Source organism: Peromyscus leucopus, chromosome 11, assembly GCF_004664715.2.
Source record: "Peromyscus leucopus breed LL Stock chromosome 11, UCI_PerLeu_2.1, whole genome shotgun sequence".
NCBI classification, from domain to species: Eukaryota; Metazoa; Chordata; class Mammalia; order Rodentia; family Cricetidae; genus Peromyscus; species Peromyscus leucopus.
Genome location: NC_051072.1, coordinates 5705552 through 5729267, shown reverse-complemented (window position 1 = coordinate 5729267; position 23716 = coordinate 5705552). Strand labels below are relative to the sequence as shown.

The following is a 23716-nucleotide window of genomic DNA, read 5'->3' as shown; positions in this document are numbered from 1 at the left end:
GGGTCACAGATGATGTTTCTGTAGCAGAAGTTTGGTTAACAAGAGAAACCATAGTGAATTTATTTAACACAAGTTTGATTTAGTACAAATTTGAACCTTCAGACATAATGACCCAAAGATTCGGTTTTCTGTTTTGGAAGGCTGAGGAGAGAACTCATTCTTGTCACCAGGAGGATCTGAGTTCAACCCCCAGCAACCCCATAAAATGAAGGAGTTGGAGGCAGATTGGTGAGCTACAGGTTCAGCCAGAGACCCTGATATGAAAGAGGTGGATGGTGCTCCATAGGAAGCCTCCTGAAATTGTCCTCTGGCCTTCACACGTGTGTGCCTGCTCATGCACGCTCACCTGTACACCCACGCACCCATACATACTTGAAAATGAATCACACATGCATACGACAACTTTCTGGTTTTGTGCTCAGGGTTGATTAAAAAACAGGGTGTGGGGGGAGAGTGAAAATATGATTGGACAAAAATGGTATGAGCTAATGTAATAGCCTGCTTGGAGTCCCCATCCTGTCTGGGGCAATATCCCGTCCTCCTGGGGTACCTGGCAAAGCCCCTTGGAACGAGAGTTTCATGACTTATTGGACAAGAGCAGGTCAGAGACTTCTTTATGGTTAGTGACTAGATAGGAAGACAGGGAAAGGTTAGAGTAATAATTCTACTTTTTATGGCTGGCTTTGGGGAAAAAATGGTCCCATATTTTATGACTTGCTCTTGTCTGGGGAAGAAGAATTCTGCTTTGAATGGTTTGCCCCAGGGAGATGGAGGAGCAAGAAACAGGTAGGCAGAGAAGGGCAGAGAGATCTGGACTCCAAGACTGCTCCCAAGGCTGCCCAGTGCACCCCCCCCCCCAGTTCAGTGTTCTCAGTGCGTCATAGTACCTCATTTCATATCATTTCCTCAGCCCCAGCCTGCTTAAGACTGTTCTCTTTAGCTCTACTTTGTAAGATAGTAGTATTGAAGTAGCTGTTCACTTTCTGAATGTGTGCTGTATTTTTACATTAAAAAATCAAACCAATAGAAAGAAAATTATTGGCAGAAAAATTGGAAGAGACATGAACAGGCAATTCACAACAGCACAAAGAAAACAAACTGTAAAAACACAAATGCCCAATAAACATTTTTAAAATTCTAGCTTTGCTGTTGTCAAGGTTTTGCAAATTGAATTTGTAAGGGGATAATGGCGATGGACTGTCTCTCATCTGCCATTTGGCAAAGATGAAATACAATCTCTTTAAAATTATTCTCATGGGAGTTAGTGCATAATTTTTAATAAATGATTTTTCTAGTAACTTACTGAAATATATAAGCGGAGGCCTATGCAAGGATTTGTACACCAGGATATTTATTATAGCATTATTTACAATGGTGAAAAATGAGACCCAATCTGAAGGTAAGATAAATAGTATTGACTAAATTAAGGCCTATGCAACCCATAGCCATTAATTCACACTCTGTTAACAGAAAAGTTTTTTTTTTTTTTTTTTTTTTTTTTTTTTTTTTTTACTTCTTAAGGTAGAAATAAAGAAGATGTGTGTGGGTGTGTTTACAAACACAATTCAATTTCCTTCAGTTAGTTCTTCATCTGTTTATTTTTGCTGGAATCAGACCCAGAGGCTGGTGCATACTATGCATGTGTCCTTCTGATCCACACCCCCAGGTCTGTCTTCCCCTCTCTTCTAGGGAAGTTAGAGGCAGTGCATGTCACACAGATTGGAAGGATATACCTTCATTCATGCTCAGATTGTGGTGAAAACTTAGTGTGCTAATGACTTCTCCAAGAAGTGCATGCTATTCTTATCATTTTAAAAAGATCCCTATATTTCAAAAGCAGTACTAAAATTGTTGAAAGGAGGTAAAAAAAAAAATCACCCAAAGGGAACACCGTATTTTATATATATATGATAACCAGCCAGGAGGTGGTGGCACATGCCTTTAATTCCAGCACTTGGGAGGCAGAGACTAGCAAATCTTTGTGAGTTCGAGGCCATCCTGGCCTACAGAGCGAGATCCAGGACAGGCACCAAAACTACACAGAGAAACCCTCTCTCGACAAAAAAACAAAACAAAACAAAACAAAACAACTAAGCAAACAAACAAACAAAAAGAATCAATTCAAAGTTAAACACTGGGATTGCTGTAGATATATTTGACATATTGTTATTTTTCAAATTGTTGTTCATATTTTATGTTATATGGATGTTTTGCCAGAAGAGGGTGTCGGATTCCCCAGGGACTGGGGTGTGAGCCTCCATGCAGGTGTTGGGAATCGAACCTGGGTCCTCTTGAAGAGCAGCTGGTGCACTTAACCTCTGAGCCATTTTTTGAGTCCTGTTTCTTAGAGACTGATAGAAACTTCTGACTTCTTTAACTCATTGTCTTTTATGCAAGGAAATGTATTTTACTATTTATAATTATTGCTTATCTTCTAAACTGGGAATTTGTGAAAGGAGAGGTTGGAACGTGGACAAAGACTTGTTCTGACACAGGGTCTTCTTATGGAGTGTAGGCTGCAGTCTCAAGCTTGAGATCCTCATGCTTCACATTTCAGACTACGGAGATTTACAGGCTTGCCCTAACATGCCAGGCATAAGGATGTGTTGCCAGGCTTAGAGTTGTCAAACAGAAGACTTTGGCGTCTCTTTCATTACGCTACCTCCTGCTGGGCCATCTCTTCTGTAGACACGAGAAAGTTGGTATAAACCAAGGTTTTCTTCAGCTCTGCGGGTGTGTTTATGGTGTTGTCCTTTCCGCCGCTGGAGGGCAGCTCAGCTCCATAAGTGGCCAGCAGAGTTAGCGTCCCTTTCCCAGACTGTGCTGCCTTCAATGGATTTTGTTTGAAAGGAATGAAGAAAAGAACACAACACGTAGTATCTCCGGATTAATCTCATTTTATTAACCTCCGAACATAAGATTTTATAGGGCATGAGATTGAAAGGCTGTAACTCTTGTAACTGGAATTCCAAAGATTTCTTCTTAAAAGGAGAAAGCCAGACAAACCTGTCTGCTGATGGCAGGTACAGCACTCTTTTCTCGTGTTTATAGATCCATTATTAATAACTGAACTTTCCCAATATGACATTCCTGTACTACAAACACCAGGCAACAATTCTCTGCAAGGAAACTCTGATGCTCAGGCTGGTAGCTCCGGGCAAGGGCGAGTTGATGCTCATTACATTGAAATTCACTTTTATGTACATCTCAATTAATAAAATGCTAGCTTTCATTTCTAATCCATTTGATAAGAGGAAAGCGTAACAACCTGTGTCTTTCAAGGCAAGAAAAAAAAAAGTATGGGAGTCAATCTTGGTGGTGATCTCCTGTGCTAACAAAAGAGAGTAAGAAGGCAGAATCAGGATTTTACACCCTCTGTTTGATAATCAGGGCCACAATAGGAAAGGTGGGCTCCCAGGAGGGGCTGGGATTGATTGGCACTTTCCATTCCTCGTCATTTTCTTCTACTGCACACCCACACATCTCTGCCAATATTTATTTTATCCCAACATGTCAGAAAGGAAAACAAGAAGAATGAGAACTTTAGTGACATGAGAGAACCTGTCACTGGGATTGAAAAATAGAGATTATTCCTCGCCAAAAAGAAATACCATTTTGATTTATTATACACAATGCAGTTCAAAAAATTATCATTCAATGTCTGTTTAATGAGCACTTAGAATGTGCCAGATGCTGTGTTAATGACAGTGTTTAAAGTCACTGTTTAAAAAACTCATTATGTTATACTTGTAAAATACCATTGTTGGGCTGGGGATATGCCTCAGTTGGTAGAGTGCTTACCTACAGTGCATGACGTCCTGGGTTTGATTCCCAGCATGCCAGTAATCCCCACACTCAGGAGGTAGAGGCAGGAGGATGAGAAGTTCAAGATCATCTTCAGTTACATAGCAAGTCTGAAGTCAGTCTGGACTCCTGGCACTCATGTCTCAAAAACCATGATGAAAACTATTAGATTCAAGATCAGACTCAAGGGATGGCCAATGCAATTTCAGATGAAAGCCATGAGATTCTGAAATATCCCATCAAAGAAGGGATGAAGAACGGGTTTCTGATTCCTGAATGAGACAGTGGACACTAGAAAAGGAAGGAGTGTCTGTAGAAAAATGTTGGCAGTCCATCTGGGAGCTCACCTGTGTACCTATTGGCCAAAGTGGATGCCTGTGGTGTGGGCTGGGATAGTTTGTGGGAAAGGGCAGGGGATTTTGCTTTAATTTCTCTTTCTCCATTATCACACAAGAACCCCCAGTTCCTTAAGCTCTTCCTTTCCCATAAACACTAATACTAAAATCTAGGATTTTGAGTTGCTTTTAATAAGGTCCAATCTACACAAGGGTTGAATGCAACTAACTAGGAAAAACTGAACCCTAAACAGATTGCTGGTGACTCCAGACACTTTCTACAAGGGTGAGCTTTTGTGATTTAAAGAAGTTTTCTATTTCATTAATTTTCTTAAAATAAAAAAAAAAAGACAGATGTGCTGTATTCAAATGTGGATCACAGGGTGGATAAACATTGCCTTCAGTGGTAGCTTTTTGTGTAGCAACCTCACATTTTCTCCTAGGAGATGGTGGCTTTCGGGTTCATGTGCTTTCTGGATGGCAAAGCAACGGATATCCCTCTTCTGCTGCCCATCACCCAGGGAAGAACCCCTTCCAGTTTGTTTTGTAACGTTTCCTTGTTATGGAGTAGACTGAAGCGGTGTCCTAGGGGGTCTGCCTCCACCTTCATGTGGGTTGTGTGAGCTCAGTCTGGGGTCAGGATGGCAAGGAGAGATGGTGGGGGACTGGAACGAGAGGTGACATTTCCTTTGAGGTTTCTTGTTGGTCTTTCTAAAAGGAGGGAAAAGGAAGGCAGAGGAGAGGAGGGAAGCTGGAGACAGGAGGTGGAAAGGGGCTGTTGCAGGAAACGGTGACAAAATTGAATGTTGTGCTGTTTCCATGAGGAGCTTCTCTTAGAATTTTCCAGTGTGACGGATTCCAATGTCAGCCTGTGTTTTAGGGAAGAGGAAGGAAGAAGTGGGAAATCTAAGAGAAACCATTTTCTCCTAGGGCTCTCTAGTTCAGGTTCAGAACCAAGATCCACATTTCCTTCATTTTCTTCTATACTGAAAGCAACTGCTTGCAGATTTCATCTCATTTGTAATTTTCCCCTTAAATTCTCATTTACATGATTTAGCTTGGTTTCAGTGGTGAATTTTATGAGATGTCATTATCTTTGGAACTGTAAGTCTTTAGGCATTTTAAGGATTGGTTTTCTATATTGTGCTTCACAAGGCTCGTGTACCATCTTCAATTTCTCTCTCTCTCTCTGTGTGTGTGTGTGTGTGTGTGTGTGTGTGTGTGTGTGTGTGTGTGTGTATACTGAATCAGGGGGACACCTTTGTTGTGTTGTAAGCTTTTTCAGGCAGGAAGTTAACCTAAATTTGAATATCACCCTTAATGTGCTAAAAAAGCTCAATAAATAGACGCATGCTGATTGCTTTTAATGAGCAATGAGCTTCACTAAATACTTTTCTCAAAACAATGCTATTCTGTTAAAGTCATACCCATAGATTTTTTGAATGAGAAGCGTTCCCATAGGCTCAGGTATTTGAACAGATGACCCACAGTTGGTGATGCTGTTTGGGGAGGTTTAGGTGGCGCAACTCTGATGGAGGAAGTACATCATTAGGGGTGGGCATTGAGAAAAAAAATCCTCACACCACTTCCAGTTTGCTTGCTGAGCTCTATGCTCGTGGTTGAGATGTGATCTCTCTGCTTCCTGTTCCGGCCGCCATGCTTTCTGCTTGCCGCCATGCCACTCTGCCAGACCAGACCCCCGTCCTTCTGGAACCATGAACCTCAATCAACTTTATCTTCCACAAAATGATTTCATCATGGTATTTCAGCACAGCGATAGAATACCATGACAATGCCTAGAACATGGAATTAACTCCATGATTATGGAAAAACGGAATTATACCACCAAGTTTGATCTTCATAGTCATAGCTAGTTTGATCTTCATAGTCATAGCTAAAAATTTTTTTCTTTAATTTTTAAAAAATTTTTCTTTTTTGCTATCTTGCTATCTTTGGTTCTGAAGGGACTCTGGCCAGCTCAAGCATGCTTGGCATGGCTCTGGCAGGCCTTGCCCTTCTCCCCATTCTCCCTGCCTTGCTAAAAATCATTAAGTTATATTCCTAAAGCTAGCCTTATTTGGCCACTTCTTCTCCTGAGGCTGACTAGCAAGATCCAGCTATCAAAGTATGGAAATTCAGCAATCAAAAGCCCCCTTTGGCTCACCTAATTAACATGCTCAATCAAAATTAAACACCTCATATTAACATGGGGTTTCCCCTTGTGCCTTAATAAACTGCCATTTTCCTATGGCCCAGTCCTGTCTCCTCTCTAGAGGCGGTCCCTTGTTCCCCTCCCCCGAAATGGGGACAAATATCCCTGCCCCCCCTTCTCTTGTTCCCTTCCCCTTCTTTCTCATTAACTATCTCCTGTCTTTGTCTCTTAATTTCTGCCCTCTGTACTTCTGGGACAAATAAGTCTCCTTTGTGCAGAGAACTTGGTCTTGGGGGTTGTGAGGTGCAACTTTTCCTTCCCTTTTTTTTAAAAAAAATAAATTATAACTTATTTTTACGAATTTAAATTTGTTCTTGGACATTTTCTCACAGCTACACAATGCACACTGACTGCTCTTACCCTGCACTTTCCTACCATCCCAGTTCATAGCTCCCTTGATTCCTCTCATGGTCATATATGTTGATTTTATTTTGTGATCCACTGAGATTAGCCAGGGCCATGTGATTAGCTGTGTGACCATGGGTTTGGAGATACCTATTGGAGCCTGGTGGACTCAGTTTTGGGTCTACAACTAGAGACATTAATTCCATGTATTCTGGAATCTATCAATAGCCAATAGTTCAGATGTAGAGGACAAGGCCCTGTGAGTCTCTCCCATACTTTTGATGTTATATACTATTTTAAGATTAAAACAATCCAATAGCTTGTTATGAACAGTTTTATACCATTTTTGTTTTTGTTATGTAGGTACATCCAACATTCAAGTCCCAGCTTGGAATCTATTTCAGTCAATGAGGGTTAATTTGTACAGCTAATTGTGCTGTTTCATTTGGATGTGTGTGTATACCCAGGGGCTAAGTTTGAATATTAGCCTCAGTATTTTCAGTGGAAAAGCTACAAAATATATATAAAAAATCAGGATGTAGACAATTCTTTAAGACACAGGAACTAGGTATTGCATTACAAGGATGCTGCCAAGCGTTTGCACAGTAGGGTGTCTGTGAGCGTTTTCACTTTAATTGGGTGTCCATCCCCCTCTGCTTTGTCAGGACACTGCGCTGCTGACTTTGGTAAGCAGCATGGACGCTCATTCTCAAAGCAGCCCCTGAAGGCACATTTGACCTGTATGGAGTTTCAGTAATTTAGTTTTTGCTAGCAATGATATGAGTTTATTCTTTGTGTGTGGTGAATGGGATCTGTGCTTGATTTCTAAACTAATACGGCAACATTGTTGCTGTTGAGAGGAAGGGCAGAGCCTGAATTCTATCTTGTGACATCTGTAGTTAGTAGTGAAATTTCTAATAAATTATGTTATGGTGCTGAAGAAAGGTAAAAAACAGGCTTCAGTGAGTAGTTATTTTTGTTTTCCATGGCAGTATTATTATGCTTTGCTGTAACTGTAGGCAACTGGAGTTTGAAGACAGCTCCAGGATGAGGGTATCAGTGGTGTTGTTCTTTATTCATTTAACAAGCACTGTGAAGACCCAGACACACAGATATGACTATGGGCAGATCCCCACACTTTGAGTTTACAGTGGCATTGGTGGACATTGGGTTCCTGTAAGCAGAGCTCCTGGGTCTCCTTGGACATGCGCTAACTCTGCTGTTTCTGAAATGATGAAATCATTCTTTCACCAGCTGGAAAGATCTTCCTTTGATGTCTCCTGCACCTATTTTTAAGTTTTTTCAAAGGCAAAAAAAAAAAAAAAACTTCATTGCAAAAATTACTGCTTGGTTTAAGATCAGTGGATTTGCTATCCTTGATCGCAGTCCTAATAATCAAAGGTTTTCTGTTTCTCAGATCAATACATCCCTTTTTATTGCTAACCCCCTTGGCATGTGTATGAGTTCTAATCTTGAGTATTTATTGCATCATCTTACTTATTTTAATAGGTTTTTAGTTATGAGAAAAATCAGACTACAAGGGGGTGCTGTGGATATTAATATATAGATATGATAGGATAAAAGGGTAGATTGTTAAACCTACTTTAAAGAGCAACAACTTGTTTGAAATGTTCTACATTGATATGGATTTTAGTTTATTTATACAAATTTAAAATTAATTTTGTTATACTGTGTGTATGTTTCTACTCTTGTTTAAGGTATTATGTTTATGTAACTCATTTAAATTGTAATTGATAATTAAGAAATACAGATTAATAACTAGTCTTCGATGATGGTCAAATTTATAGTCATGTTAAGTTTTCTAGGTATACATAGATATAATTCAATTAGTTAGGTAGTCTTCAACACTTCAAAGACCTACAGAACATGGCATTTAAAATGTTTTAAAATTTTAGACTTTCTGGCCAGGCGGTGGTGGCACATGCCTTTAATCCCAGCACTTTGGAGGCAGAGCTAGGCAGATCTTTGTGAGTTCGAGGCCAGCCTGGTCTACAGAGTGAGATCCAGGAAAGGTGCAAAGCTACACATGGAAGCCCTGTCTCAAAAAAAAAAAAATTAGACTTTCTGGACAGTGAGACATGTCTGTTCCTGGCAGCACCAATTTACTTCAGAGAGGAGGATGGGCATCGAAGACACTCTATATGGAGTTTATCTTCTTGGCAAAAATAGCCATTTGGGCAAGAAACTGTTCTTGCCTGGACTGCTTGATCAACTGGACATGTAGGACCCATAGAAAGGTGACCACTGAACTTTACTTGGCAAAATGGTCCTTCAGGTTCCTGCTTCACAGAAGACACTGCCAGACATTCTACAGGACACAGAGAGAAGTGACTGAGAGACTCTAGGCCCGTAGGCTGAAGACAGATGCCCCAACTTGACAGACAAGAACTTTGGATGACTGTCTAGGCTGCCAGCTGTCTCTGTCTACTATTGCAAGGCTCCTGAAAGTTGCTTGCATCCTTCTCCCATTTCTCAGGTAATATTATATCTTTCTGGGGTCTTTGATGTAGTTGAAGACTAGATGATTATAATTTCCTTAGTTATGATAAAAGATAAGTTAGATATGAAAACTTAGACTCACAAATATAGGATAGATGGAATATTTTCTTTAATTTGGCCAACTATAAATAGACTAGATATTGTAACTGTAATTCTTGCTTGATAATTGTTTTGTTATATGTAATTTTACTATGTTAAAGTTAAAACCTTCCTTTTTGAAAAAAAAAAGAAAAGAGGAACTGCTGTGGATATCACTCTGTATGCTGTGAATGTGTTGCTCTGATTGGTTAATAAAGAAAGTGCTGATTGGCCAATAGCCAGGCAGGAAGTATAGGCAGGACAAAGAGAGAGGAGAATTCTGGGAACAGGAGGGCTGAGTCAGGAGATGCTGCCAGCTGCTGTCATGAGAAGCAAGATGTGGAAGGCAGAACTGGGAAAAGGAACCAAGTCACATGGTTAAACATATATAAGAATTATGGGTTAATTTAAGTGTAAGAGCTAGTCAATAGTTAGCCTGAGCTAATGGCCAAACAGTTTTAATTAATATAAGCCTCTGTGAGTTTACTTGGGTTTGAGCGGCTGCAGACCGGGTGGGACACAGGAAAACTTCAGCTACAAAAGGGTCTGCAAAGTTGAGCTATGACTAGTTAGAAGCTTCCTCTATCAATGTGTTTCTGGATAATCAATGTACTTCTGATGGGGTGAGGCTCCAGGCTGGCGAATTCTTTGCTACTTTAAGAAGGTATCACTTGAGTAAACCAGCTAACTCTTCCCTATGCTGGCATTTTCTTTTACACTAAATGACACTTGATTCCTTTTGTTTTTCTCATGTAGAAAAGGAGCACGGTTTTGAGATTACAATTTCCTGATAGTGTAAGAAAAAGGCAGAGATTTAAATATGAAGTGAGAGTTATAGCTTGTTGGTGACCCTAACACTAGTGTTTTCTTTCTTTGCTTGACAAAAGTGAATTACTATGACAATAGGAAGGACAGCCTGAAAGTGATCCCTCAGGAGAGCTTGAGCCAGTGGTCTCCATTCCCATGGATCTCACCTGGGGTGCCTGCAGGGTTGTGGGGGGCCTACAGGAAGGGCTTATCAAGAGCAGGTGCATGCAGCTCAGCGATTACCTTGGAACTTGTTACTCTTCCTTGCTGTCTTCTACACTAGAGGACAAATTTTGGTACGGCCATGCTTTAGCTCGGAAAAATGTTCCGCTGATATGCCACGGGTGTGACCCATGGTGGCACTGTTAGGAGGTGGTGGAAGCTAGAGGAGGTGGGGCCTCGTGGAGCATTTTAAGGTTGTTAGGAGTGAGATCTTGAAGGAAGTCATGCGACCTCAGTCTTCTTCATTTTCTTTTGCTTCCTTTATATTGAGGTGAAGAGTTTGTTTTGCCACTTGCCCTCTGTTCCATCTACCATTGGTCTAAAGCAGTGGATCTCCTTGAGCTTGGATTGGAATCTCCAAACTGTGGGCCAAAATACTCCTTTCATATTTATAAGTTGATTAGAACAGATAGGACATCATATTCATAAAACTATGGCTTTTATAATAAAATCTTTATTTTCCCCAAATGAAAACATGATGGCTAAATGAGAACCCTCCTTCTTCCAAGAAGGGAATATGAGTTTATTATTTTTTTAGTTTTCTAAATAATTTTTTCTATTTGGGGAATTAACTACACTTTGATACCTTAGAATTTTCATGACTCAAGTGGGGACTGGAGAGATGGCTCAGTCATAAACTGTCTCTAGTGCAAGTGTGAGGATCTGAGTTTAAAACCCCAGTACACACAACATGAAGAGGACCATCTGAACCATTAGCATGGACAGGTAGAGTCAGGTGGCTTCCTGCTTCACATTGGCCAGCTTGCATAGCTAAAATCTCTGAGCTTCAGGTCCAGTGAGCAGTCCTGTCTCAAAACACATGGTGGAGAGCAATTAAAGAAGACACCAATGCTGACCTCTGACTTCTACATGTGTGCATACACATGTGATTGTGCATCTGCATGCACACACACACACACAAATATGTAGTGTACACAAAGGTAAAAGAGAAAAAGAATGTTCATGCCTGGAGTAGAATAATGAACATTAGTAGATAAGATGGAAGATTATTAGCACCCATTGCTTTCAGAAGGCAAGAATTATCACATTAATTAGGGTCTTCTTCCAATTTTTCTAATTAATACTGGTCAGATATTTGAGTCTTGAGTTTCTGAAAATACAAATAATGAAGGAGTGAGGTCAATCCTAAGATGCCCATTACCCTTCCAAATGATAATTACAATAAGATTCTTATTTGGACAGTGTTGTTTTCTGAGTTATGTACGATGTAATGCTGTAATTTTTGTTCAAAACAAGGAACATTTGAGCAAGTAAATTATACCATATAATCGCAACAGATTCAACATGAGAAATTACAGGTCAGGTAGCCTGTATCTGAAATGTTTGGGACTGGAATTATTTAAGATTTTGCAATAAAGTTCTTTGAATAGTTGTATACATAGTGAGACATGCTTGGGATAGGATCTCTCTTTCTGTGTGTGTGTGTGTGTGTGTGTGTGTGTGTGTGTGTGTGTGTGTAGAGGTCAGAGGTCAATATTAAGTGTCTCCCACAATTGCTATCTATTTTAGTTTTTAGAACAATGTCTGTCATTGAACCTAGAGTTCACTGCTTCAGTGACAGTGCCTTGCTGTGGATATTGCTCTCTATATAAATAAAACACTGATGGCAATGACCAGGCAGAAGTAGGTGGACAAGGAGAGAGGAGAATTCTGGGAAGCGGAAGCTGAGGGAGAGACACTGCAGCCACGCCAAGAGAAGCAGCATGTGAAGACGCCAGTAAGCCACCAGCCACGTGGCAAGGTATAGATTTATAGAAATGGGTTAATTTAAGATATAAGAACAGTTAGCAAGAAGCCTGCCACGGCCATACAGTTTATAAGTAATATAAGCGTCTGAGTGATTATTTTATACGTGGATTGTGGGACTGCGGGGCTTGGGGAACCTGGAGAGAAGCCCTCCAGCAACAGTGCCTGGCTAAGAAACCCAAGGGTATCCTCTTGTCAATGCCGGGATTGCAGGCAATGCCTCTGCATCTGGTATTTTATGTGAGTGCCGGGGATCAGAATTAAGTTCTTCTTAGGCTGCATGGCAAGCACTTTACAGGCTGACTATCTCCCTATCCCCGACCTAAGACTTAGTAAAAACCATGTTTGTGTTTCATATTTATATTATACACACAGAAAGTAAATTTTATACACTATCTTCAATATGCAAGGGCATACCGGCTTAGAGATCTGGTGTGGAGTTTTATACTTGTGGTGTCACTGAAAAAGTTAAGGATTTTGGAACATTTTAGGCTTCCAGTTCTTGCGTCAGGAAGGCCTAACCTTATAAACATGCTTCTCTGCTTTGTGCCCTCTTCTGTCGGAGCTGGTGTGATCTTCGTCTTCCCATCGTGGAACACGGTGTCTCTTTCTCCTCTATTTTTAGTGGCCAGTTTACATCAATGTATTTGTTTACATATTTTCGCGGTGTCTATGTACATATGGTTTGCTCTATCCATTCCTTCTTGTTCCTGCCTCGGTGATGGTTTCCAAGAATAGTACAGTGTTGAGTCGGGGAAGGGAACCTACTTTTAGAGTTTAGTTGGTTTGCTTGTTCAGTTTTGGCTAGCCTTGGTTGTGGCTGAAGTTTTCCTGTGTCCCACCTGGCCTGAGATCAGGGCAAATCTCTCTCACTCGCAGCCGCTCGGACCCAAGTAAACACACACAGGCTTATATTAATTAAAACTGCTTGGCCATAAGCTCAGGCTTCCTACTGACCAGCTCTTACACTTAAACTCATTCCATTTCTGTTAATCTATATGTCACCACATGTTCTGTGGCTTTACCTGTGTGTCACTACATGCTGCTCCCTGGATGGTGGGCAGGCATCTCCTCACTCAGCCTTCTTCTTCCCAGAATTCTCCTTGTCTGCTTATCCTGCCTATACTTCCTGCCTGGCTACTGGCCAATCAGCGTTTTATTTATCAACCAATCAGAGCAGCACATTCACAGCATACAGAGTGATATCATCCATCACTTGGTCATCCCCACTTCTCTTTTATCATATCATCTGTTGTTTGACTCTTAGATGGTCTTTTGATAAAAAACCCAGAGCCAGATATCAGGTGAAAGCTGGAAGATCAGAGAAGCAGAACAGCCAGCCACTAGTTCTTACCTCTACAAAATCCTCAGCCTCAAGAGAGTGAGTTCCTGTTTCTTCACACCTTATATACCTTGCTCTGCCCTGCCATATTATTTCCTGGGATTAAAGGTGTGTGTGCTTCCCAAGCAAAGGCATGCAATCTCAAGTGCTAGGACTATAGGTATGTGCCACCACTGCCTGACCTCCATGTCTAATCTAGTGGCTGGCTCTGTCCTCCGATCATCAGGCAAGTTTATTAGGGTGTACAATAATCTGTTTTTTTCATACCCCTGGATAGTGTCTTCAGTCTCTTTCCACTGCGTTCTTTTTGCACACACCTAGCAGTATAATCCTCCTGAGCAAGACTTTTTACTAATTTATTCTTTGTTGACTTCTTAATGCCAGTGAAGGCCTCTTCCTAAGGTAGATACCCACATTCAATCTCTGGATTCCTTCAAGAGATCAACCAATTGTTTTTCACCTCAGATGTAACACAGACAGGTTCTCTTGAGTTTGCAACCTCTCACCTTGTGTTTGATATTTTCCTCACATGTTATCATGCCCTGCCTTTTAAAAATCTTACCCTGCTTCAAGGCTTGCCTGAAGTTCTGCCTTCTTTTGGGAAGTTTCTTTGATCATCAGAGATCATAAAATTTACTTTCATCTGACCTAAGCCACCATCAGAGAAAGACCATTCTGCCATTCACCACGGAGGCATAGCTATCGATTAAACCAGGGTGCAGTATGCTGCTTTCTTAGGATTACATTTTACTTTGATTGAAAAAGCTGTTTTAGACTTGAACATGGATTTAAAAAACCATATACTACATTGTGGATCCATGCAATGGTAAATACGTCGAATCTGTCAAGAAATTTATAAAACTTGTTCACCTTTAGAGACTGACTCTTGGGATTTTCTTTCGAAGTCAATGACAACACTGTTTAAGTTACAACACTGGTGTGTTTTCCTGACCATCCCAGAAGGTGTCAGTGAAGATTCCTAGATAACAGCCAGGACACATGCTTCTTCCTTAAATGAACTCTCAGGGGCTTGTGAGTTGTCATATAAAGTGCTGTAGTGGCCCTGATATTTGGGGGTGACAGCTGGGTCTGTACAAGTGCTGGCGATGATACTTATGCCATGATCATTGCCTGCAAACAGCAAATACAAGAGGACACTGAATATAAGAAGCAGCCACACAGGGATGGGGTGTAGCTCAGTGATAGAGCCCTTGCCAGCACCCTGAAAAAGAAAACATTCAATTTCTGTATTGTAAAAAGTGAAAATAATGTGCAAGTCAGAATGGATTTGCAATTTTATATGTTGTCCCTTGTATCATTATTTATAGGATCATTCTGTTGGTCCCCAGTAGAGCATTCTTAAAGATGCAAGTTCATGGGAAATATATTGATAGTAACAGATGAAACTTGGATTTCTCTGTTCTTGGGACATAGTCAGAAGCAAAAGCTTCCACACAGCTCTCAGCTAGGGTTTGTGGGTTAAAGTCATTCCATGTGAGCATTTGTTCCCTATGTTGTTATTGCTGCTAATCATGGTTACAACTCTTTTGTAAATTAGAAAGGAGGGGATGTGTCCCACCTGGTCTGAGATCAGGACAAATCTCTCTCACTCGCAGCCGCTCGGACCCAAGTAAACACACACAGGCTTATATTAATTAAAACTGCTCGATCATAAGCTCAGGCTTCCTACTGACTAACTCTTACACTTAAACTCATCCCATTTCCGTTAATCTATATGTCACCACATGTTCTGTGGCTTTACCTGTGTGCCATTACATGCTGCTCCCTGGATGGTGGGCAGGCATCTCCTCACATTCATATATCCCTAGGAGGAAGACAGCCCTTATGCAGTTAGGAAGAGAGCAGAGTTGAGATTTGCATCCATGTTTGTTGGACTCTGCCATTGCCCAGTTCCATTATGACACTTAGCGCAGGGGGTACACACAGTGCGTGACTCTGCAAACCAGAGATGAGTTTTCTTTCAAATGTAAGCATAAAAAGGTTATGTTTTTAAGACACAAGTTCAAGTAAAGCTCATACTTGTTTTTAAAGTGACACTTTTCTCAATTTGTAATTATATTTTATTCATGATTACATACTTAACGTTATTTATTTATTATCAGCCTGCCTTGAAGGCAGATATTGCTAGTTTTCATTGATGAGATATATGTTTTTGTATTTTAAGAGCTATAATCAGAATGCATGTTTAAAATGAGGATGTAAAAATTGTCAGCATTTTATGTTTTTTTTCCCCTGAGGGTAGAATAGCTATGTATCATACAACTAATTTTTAAAGATTTATTTTATTTTTTTCCTTGTGTGTATGTGTATCTATCTGTGTGAGTGTGTACCAAATGTGTATGGCTACCCATGGAGGCCAGAAAAGGGCATCTGGTCTCTTAAAGTTACAGATGGTTTGAGCTATATGTTGTGGGTGTTGCAGCTGAACCCAGGTCCTCGTGAAGAGCAGCAAATGCTATTAAGTGTTGAGTCATCTTTCCAGTTTCACAATTAGTATTTTTTAGTGATTGAGAATTGCATATTTTTATTAGTTGTTTTATCTGTAGTATATAGTCCAATGTCTTTGTCTTAGTTAGGGTTTCTATAGCTGTGAAAAGACACCATGACCGTGGCAACTCTTACAAAGGAAAACATTTCATGGCATGACTTATGGTTCCAGAGGTTTAGTCCATTGTAGCTAGAGTTTTCCTGCCTTGCCCACAGTCAGGACAAATCTGTCACCTAACAGTCCCACAGCCGCTCAGACCCAACCAAGTAAACACACAGAGACTCATATTGCTTACAAACTGTATAGCCATGGCAGGCTTCTTGCTAACTGTTCTTATAGCTTAAACTAATCCATTTCCATAAATCTATACCTTGCCACGTGACTTGTGGCTTACCGGCATCTTCACATGCTGCTTGTTATGGCAGCGGCGGCTGGCAGTGACTTCCCCTGCCTTCCTGTTCTCTCAATTCTCCTCTCTGTTAGTTCTGCCTATACTTCCTGCCTCACCACTGGCCAATCAGTATTTTATTGACCAATGAGAGTAATTTGACATACAGACCATTCCACAGCAATCCATTATCATCATGGTAGGACATGGTGGCCTGCAGGCAGATATGGTGCTGGAGAAGGAGCTGAGAATTCTACATCTCCAAATTGCAGGCAACAGGAAGTGAATTGAGATACTGCGAGTGGCTTGAGCATATATGAGACCTCAAAGTTTGCCTCCACAGTGACACACTTCCTCCAACAAGGCCATACCTACTCCAAGAAAGCCAAACCTCCCGAAAGTGTCACTCCCTTTGGGGGCCATTTTCTTTCAGACTACCACAATCTCACCCCATGAAAAGCACACAGAAACATTAGTTGATGAGTGAATGACTAAAGGTGAAATGTCACACTTTTTCTGAAGGTGCTTGGATTTCCCAATGAAGTCTTGGGCCTGTGTATGGCCCATCATTCCTAGTGCAGGATTTGTGTGTGGCTAACCCTTCTCAGCCTGCAAGGTTCATTTTCACCTATTGCCTGGCAGAATGTGCTAGTGGATGTGCATACATTCCTGATTTTGCTACTGGCAAATGTGTGATAACTCTTTTCCAACTACCAGAAATAGGAGTTTTTTTTCCAGCCCTCGAGAGTAGGTTAGTTGGATGTACATTTGCTGTTTGTTCTGCTCAAGGGCAGCTCTCAGGGAGTCTCTTTTAGGTTCAGGGACCCTCAAGAAGATCCCTTACGGCACCACAGCTTTCCTCTACTTAGCTCAAAGAGGTGGAAATGGAGCTGCAGAGGCTGAAGACTCTGAAGTGTGCCATGAAACCTCAGGAGAGTTGTAGGCATGCATGCCAAACACAAAATAAATGCCACCAGTCACGTGTGGAAATTTTCCCAGGGAGTAATGACCCCCAGGAGATCACATTGTAAACGGCTGTTGCTGAAACGAGGGTGGCACCTCGTATACCATGGAAGTGGCCCCGATTTACATCACTAGAGAAAGGTGAGCATTGCTGAAGGGAGGCTTATATCTCTCCTGAGGGTCATATGTTGACAAGGGTTTTGAGACTGATCTGAATTGCTAAGCAGGGAGGATCACCCTATCCTGCCTCATGCCTGGGTATCTCCTGTGACCTGTGGCCATCGTTCACAATTATTAACAGTCAACAGCTGCTTATCAACACACAGAGGTTGATTAAAACGTATCTCGGGGCTGGTGTAACTCAGGCATACATACACAGTGTGTGCTTAGCTTGCATGAGTCCTTGTGTTGAGCCTGGAACTCCCCCAAATGGATTCACATATAATGTTGGCTCAGAAGATGATACCCCCAACATATAGCTTTACAGTTTAAAAGGGAGGGCACATGAAGAACCGCACATTCAGCGAGGGCTTTCTCCCAGTTCCTTGATCTATCTTCAAGTCCATATGCTCCAGGAGATACTATTTGCTGCAAATGTCTTCGCCAGCTATCACAGCAGAAAAAAGAGAATGATGCATCTGGCCGGGAGGAGTGATGGCAGCTGTAACTGGGACCCACAAGAGCAGTACTCCAAGGCATTGTCTGCTTTTTTGAGTCCATTCATCTCCTCTAAAAATAATTTACTCTTCTGCTGCAATTGTCCAATACTTCTCTTTCCTCTAAGAAGAACAGATGTAAGCTTCTAAATCTCACTGAGCTGCTGGGCACCTGTGTGGTTTCCAATGTGTGCAACACTGCGTGCCTTCTCCCCTGTCAATCTGTCGACTACCATTAACAGACTCGAACACTGAAGTCAGAGGGAAAATAGAAAGCTCTTCTGTGCATATGCTTATAACTTTACGTGCTTTTGCAATTTGCTTGCCACGTAATATTCAGCTTTGAATGTTGTGTCCATATTAACACTATAAATGGAGGCCACACCCTAGCATTGGCTGTTGGCTAGGTGAATCTCCTCTACTGATATCAAGCAAGTACGCTGCTATCAATTCTGCCCCCAATGAGGCTGAATAGCAGGATACTCCTCAATTTCCTGTTGATCTTTGAATAACCTGATAGGATTTTAGTTCTGGACTTCAAACTCCAAAGACAATACCCCAGATTCAATGACACTGATCCCAAATATTCTTCCTTTTATGTACCTTGATGGGAGGAATCACAGGTGAGGAATTTCGCAAGCACCTGGCTATGTTTTCCCAACTTATCTGCACAGTGAGGAACATAGATGTTTAGTCTCATGGAATGCATTACTTTGCTTTCCGAGCATGGGCGGCCATGTGAACAGGAGTAATTTATGGACACCATTTGCCATTTGCATATGAAATAGGCTGCTTGTTCTTTATGGGAGTGAAAATGGCTCCTTTGGGTCACAATTAGCCTATCAAGCAATTAGTCACAATTAGTCACAATGCTGGCAGTTAATTGTGCACACCAAGTTGTTTAGACAAAGTAAGACTGAATTTCTTAAGTTGAGCAATATATCCAGAGCTGTGACTTGTCTTCCTTCTGTTTTGATCTGGTTTAAGGTTTCTTATTGTTCAAAGAAATAATTTAAACTTCTTTATTGACTCAAAGCTTATTGTTGGGCAGTGTATAGAATGGAACATTAGAAGTTGTGGTTGCAACCAAGCAGTTAAAATGCTTCCTCTGGTTGCTAAACATGATTAAGAGGCGTGCTTAAACTGCACAGCATGGAAACAGTATTACCCTAACAACGTGGGACCTCAGAAGCAAGGAAAGGCCCAAGGGCAGAGACTCTGGGAGGAAAATTGGAGTAGCATGAATGGATTGGCTTCTCTCCTCAATTCTGTGACCATGGAGAGTCGGTTATGGGCATGAGATATAGGAGAGTGACTTGTGACCCTCATAGAGTCTTTTCTTCTGAAATTCCATTGGAGGACGAATATCTCTCTTTGGAGTTAGAAGACCATTTTGGAAGAGCTGACTCTGGGCCACAGCATAAAGCAGACAGTTTGCTGGGATGTTCAGGATTGGCAGGAGACAGCTCTGGAAGCAGAGTGTCAGCCGCGTTCTAACGGTAAGAGCTGGTGACTGTGGCCTGAACACCTCTAATACCAGGTCCAAAAAGTCCTGAAAAGAGTTCAAAATTATACACAGGTAAATCTATGAAAAACTTGTTTGCTCACTAATTTTTTTGGCACAGGGTACATGTTGATATTTCACATGTAGAAGAAGAACTGCATCTTTTGATAGTGTATATTTTTGTCCAAGTGTAATTATGTGTAGAATTTTATGAGTTACCTTTAGGGAAGATGCTTCTCTGGGGTTAAAAAATACATTTGGGCTGGTAGTTTGGGCACTGTATGTTCCTTAAGGTATGTAAACTTTTGCTGGTTATTAGATATGGTCAAAGCAGGTTTTAGCATACAATACTTTTAGGATCGTTGACATCCCGTCTCAAGTCTAATGTCTTTGGAAATGAGGTCCTGAACAGAAGGAACCAGAATCAGCTTCCCCACACAGGTCTCTCCTCAGTGACTGCAGGTCAGCTGCTCCTAGTGATTTGAACCTTCCACTGCTAGGCGCTGTCCCAAAGACTTCCCCTCCAACATTACTTCTTTTTGCTCCTTGCCTGACTTGGTCAAGGCTCTTTATGTCCAGGTACTCATGGAAGAGGTCTCCCGTCAAGTTGTCATGGACAGACTTACCCCAGAGTAACAGATGATCTTGTGACAATTCCCATCTTGAAGCAGCTAGACAGAGTCCAGTAGGCTGCTTCCTGCAAACAAGCCAGGCCTTGCAATGGATGTTCTGCCTCTGGCCAGAGGCCTGTTCGTTCTGCCAAAGTAGCTTAAACTGGATTGACCTTGTAAGCATTCATAGTGTGCCTGCCATGGGTCAGCATTTGTTTCAGACTGTGTAGTAGAGCAGGGAGTATGGGCCAGACACACAAATGGGGACATGAAACAGTAAATCCCAAAGATTAAGTCAACAATCGCAGTTCTGAAGGAAGCATCCTACTAGATTCTGTCTAACTGCTTCAGGAACTCAGGAACAGTCCTGATGAAGCTGTCTAGCCTGTTCTGTAGCTATGAAAGAGCAGGGATGACAATCCTCTGTTTTCTGGTCCCTTCAGAACTTGCCATCCATCCCTGAGATTTTTGACGTGGATTTTTCTTTTATCCTACCTACCAAGCCATCTCCAACTCTATGCTTTATTTTTTTTATATGAGGCTGGGTCTCTAGCCCAGGCTGGTTTTGAACTCCCTATGTAGCCAAGAACATGACTTTGAACTTCTGATCGTAAGCCTCCACCTCCTGAATGCCGCCACATGCAGTTTATATTGTGCTGAAGACTAAATCTGGGGCTGTGTGTTTGTTGCGCACAACTAAGCTATATCATAAGCTATAAGATTTAATTTTTAATTGGCAAAAAACTGTAAATTTGGGGGAATGTAAGGTGTTTTGATACATGCATACTGTTTAGAATGAGGCAATCTAGCATGTCCATCACTTGCATATAATTTTTTCAGAGGTCTTTGTTTTCTAAATAACCTTCTGTTAGTATAGAGCTTGGGAAACAATATCAATAATGCTTGGGAGGTAATGGAGTAAGCTGGTCTTCTCTCATTTCTGAAAACTTTTCTTGTTCCCCTCTACCACAGCTAGAATATTGTAAGAAAATACAAATTTTTAGATGTAATTGATGAACTAAATTCTTCTTCAACGTGTCCTACCTCTTGAGAGTAAATCTTTTTGGGAAGTTTTATTTATGTTTCTTGAATGCTAGTTATGGTCACCCCACTGAAGAATGATGGGAACAGAATTGTCTTAATATTGTTGCAGTATATTATATATACGTTGTCTATTTGCTGACTGATATGATAATTATTGAGTAATAACTTTTTGAACAATGGAAAAAAGCATGACATGTAGCTTAACAACTGTAGATGGGTTTATTTAACCTTGATTTGGAACTTTCACTACTCTGAAGCTGTACTATAATTAGGTTACATGATATGTTAATTGGTTTTATCCATATGTATCCATGTCAGCAGCAAGAAATGTAGTAGAAATTCTATGGATATGGAAAAGACAGGTCATCTCTTCCTTTTTTTTTCTTTTTCCTTCCTTTCCTTTCTTTTTCTTTCTTTTTTTTTTTTCAGACAGGTTTTCTCTGTGTAGCATTGGCTGTCCTGGACCTCACTCTACAGACCAGACTGGCCTCATACTCACAGTGACCTGCCTGCCTCTGCTTCCCAAGTGCTGAGATTATAGGTGAGTGCCACTGCCACCCAGCAGGGCACCAGGTTTCCTGGAACTGGAGTGACGGATAGTTGTGAGCAGCTGTGTGGGTACTGGGAATTGAACCCAGGCCCTCTGAAACACCAGCCAGTGCTCTTAACCACTAACCTCTCTCTCTAATCTCTCTCTTCCCTACATAATAAACTCAAATGCTTTTCAATTAAAAAATACTTGAAATAATTCTGTATATATTCACTCACTTATTAGCAAAACCTTAGTCCAGATATATCTGCCTTCTTTTTTTTCTCATAGATTAAAAAAAATGCTTAGTATCTATTTACAATGGACATGAATACAGACCTGATAACTCATTTTGTAGGTGGATCTTGTAACTTCAAAGAAAAGGTGCAACTGGAGAGACATACGACAGTCACCTTGACTGTTGAATTCATCTGTCTGTGCGGGAGGAAGATTTTAGAATGGAACTGTGATCTCCCAGCTGCAGAGAGATCTGTTGTTAGTTTTGTATGCATTCATGTTAGAAAATGCTATGCTGGTAGGATTTCAGTTTGCTCCCAGTGATTTTCTACACAGGGATTCTTGTGGGGAGAGGCTGATGGGGAGCACAATGCTCCCCTGGGGAGGCATAGTGTCTCCCACTGAGGCCTTTGCGGGAGGCCCAACTTTGTTTTCAGTGTGGTGTACAGTGGAGGCCAAGGCATAAAGAACCTAAGCTGTGTGTCACCTGCCAAAAGCTGAAAGGCTGTCAGTATTATTTTCTCTGCACCATAGCCAAGCTGGTGTCCTTTGTTCCTCAAGCCTAGACTTGCATGGTGTTGGTGAACACTTTTCACATTGAGCAGGTCAAAATGTTTTCCTTGGAACCAAGGAAAGCAAGTGACTTGAGGATTTATTAGCCAAGTGGGGAAGGGGTGGATATTGCTTGTTAATGGGCAAGTGAGCATCCTTGGGTCTGAGCTAGTTAGCCCCAGAGATGCCCACACTGTAACGATGTAAGAGAGAGGGGACTCCAGAGAACACTTCAGTCTCCACTGATTTCACAGCTGTCGCTTACACGCCCACCTTATGCCAAACGTTGTGTTCCAGGACACAATGGGGGAAGGGTTCTCCAGACCTCACAGAAATTAGAGCTGAATTTATTCTATTATTCATTTTTTTCCTACATTTCTAGGAAGCAGAAAAAGATGGGCTCAGTTAGAGGGACCCCACAATTTCTGCCCTTGGACCTTCTATCATAAGCTGGTATTCAAGCAATAGCCTGGCAGCACCAATCAATCATCGTCCCCTCAGAGAAGGACTCATGCTCAATGTACTTGGGGAGTTTTGAGAATTAGCTGTACTTGAGCTCGACTCCTGGACAGTCAGGCTTCCTTGTGGTGGGCGGCACAGCCACCGGGAGTTCCGGTGATGCTGGAGGACAGCTAGCTTTCAGCGCAATGACTTATTTTATGAATGAGAGAAGTTTGGAAATTTTACCCTGGTGTCACATAGAGTGTGAATGCTGACATATATATTTTAAGTACTTGGATCAGAGCCACCTGAATTAATGACCCCAGCTGCCAGAAGAGTCTGTAAGAGAAGAATTCTATAAGAGAGGTATTTCTGATTTTGGAGTAAAACCACTGTTGGATTGGGGGAAGGTGATATATATGGCGATGTGAAAGCTCACTAAATCTTTTACATCCAAAGATTTGGTGTGCAGAAAACAGATTGTGAGCACTGAGAGGAGGGATGGAGAGATGACTTGGTATGCCATTAATATCTATAACTCTGGCTTCCCCTTTGCCTGGGTGGGTGTGGTGGCCCATGCTGTTTCAATCTCCCTCATTGAAAGGAAGAGGCAGACAGATCTCTGATCTACATAGTGAGTTCGAAGTCAGCCAGAGATACATAGTGAGCTGCCCTCACTTACAAAAGAGTTGAGTTGGGAGGATGGAATATTGGGATGGGGAGGGGGTTTTGGTGATGGTAATATCCCTATAGTCAGCTTATAGTTGGTTTGGGGAAATTCACTTAAATTGAATAGTAAAGAGATATCATACTTGCTGTAAGGGCTACTGCTGTAGAGATAATACTATAT

The 23716-nt window shown here is 41.4% G+C and overlaps 1 protein-coding gene across 1 annotated transcript in view; it reads left to right on the top strand.

Moving 5' to 3' along the window:
- The first annotated feature begins 18904 nt into the window (after positions 1–18904).
- Dnah5 (dynein axonemal heavy chain 5) overlaps positions 18905–23716 on the top strand; it is a 232373-nt gene continuing 227561 nt past the window's right edge. The window contains exon 1 of the mRNA XM_028868160.2: positions 18905–19447. Within this exon, the coding sequence (XP_028723993.1) occupies positions 19391–19447 (57 nt within the window). The 5' untranslated portion in view covers positions 18905–19390. The remainder of the gene's footprint in view (positions 19448–23716) is intronic.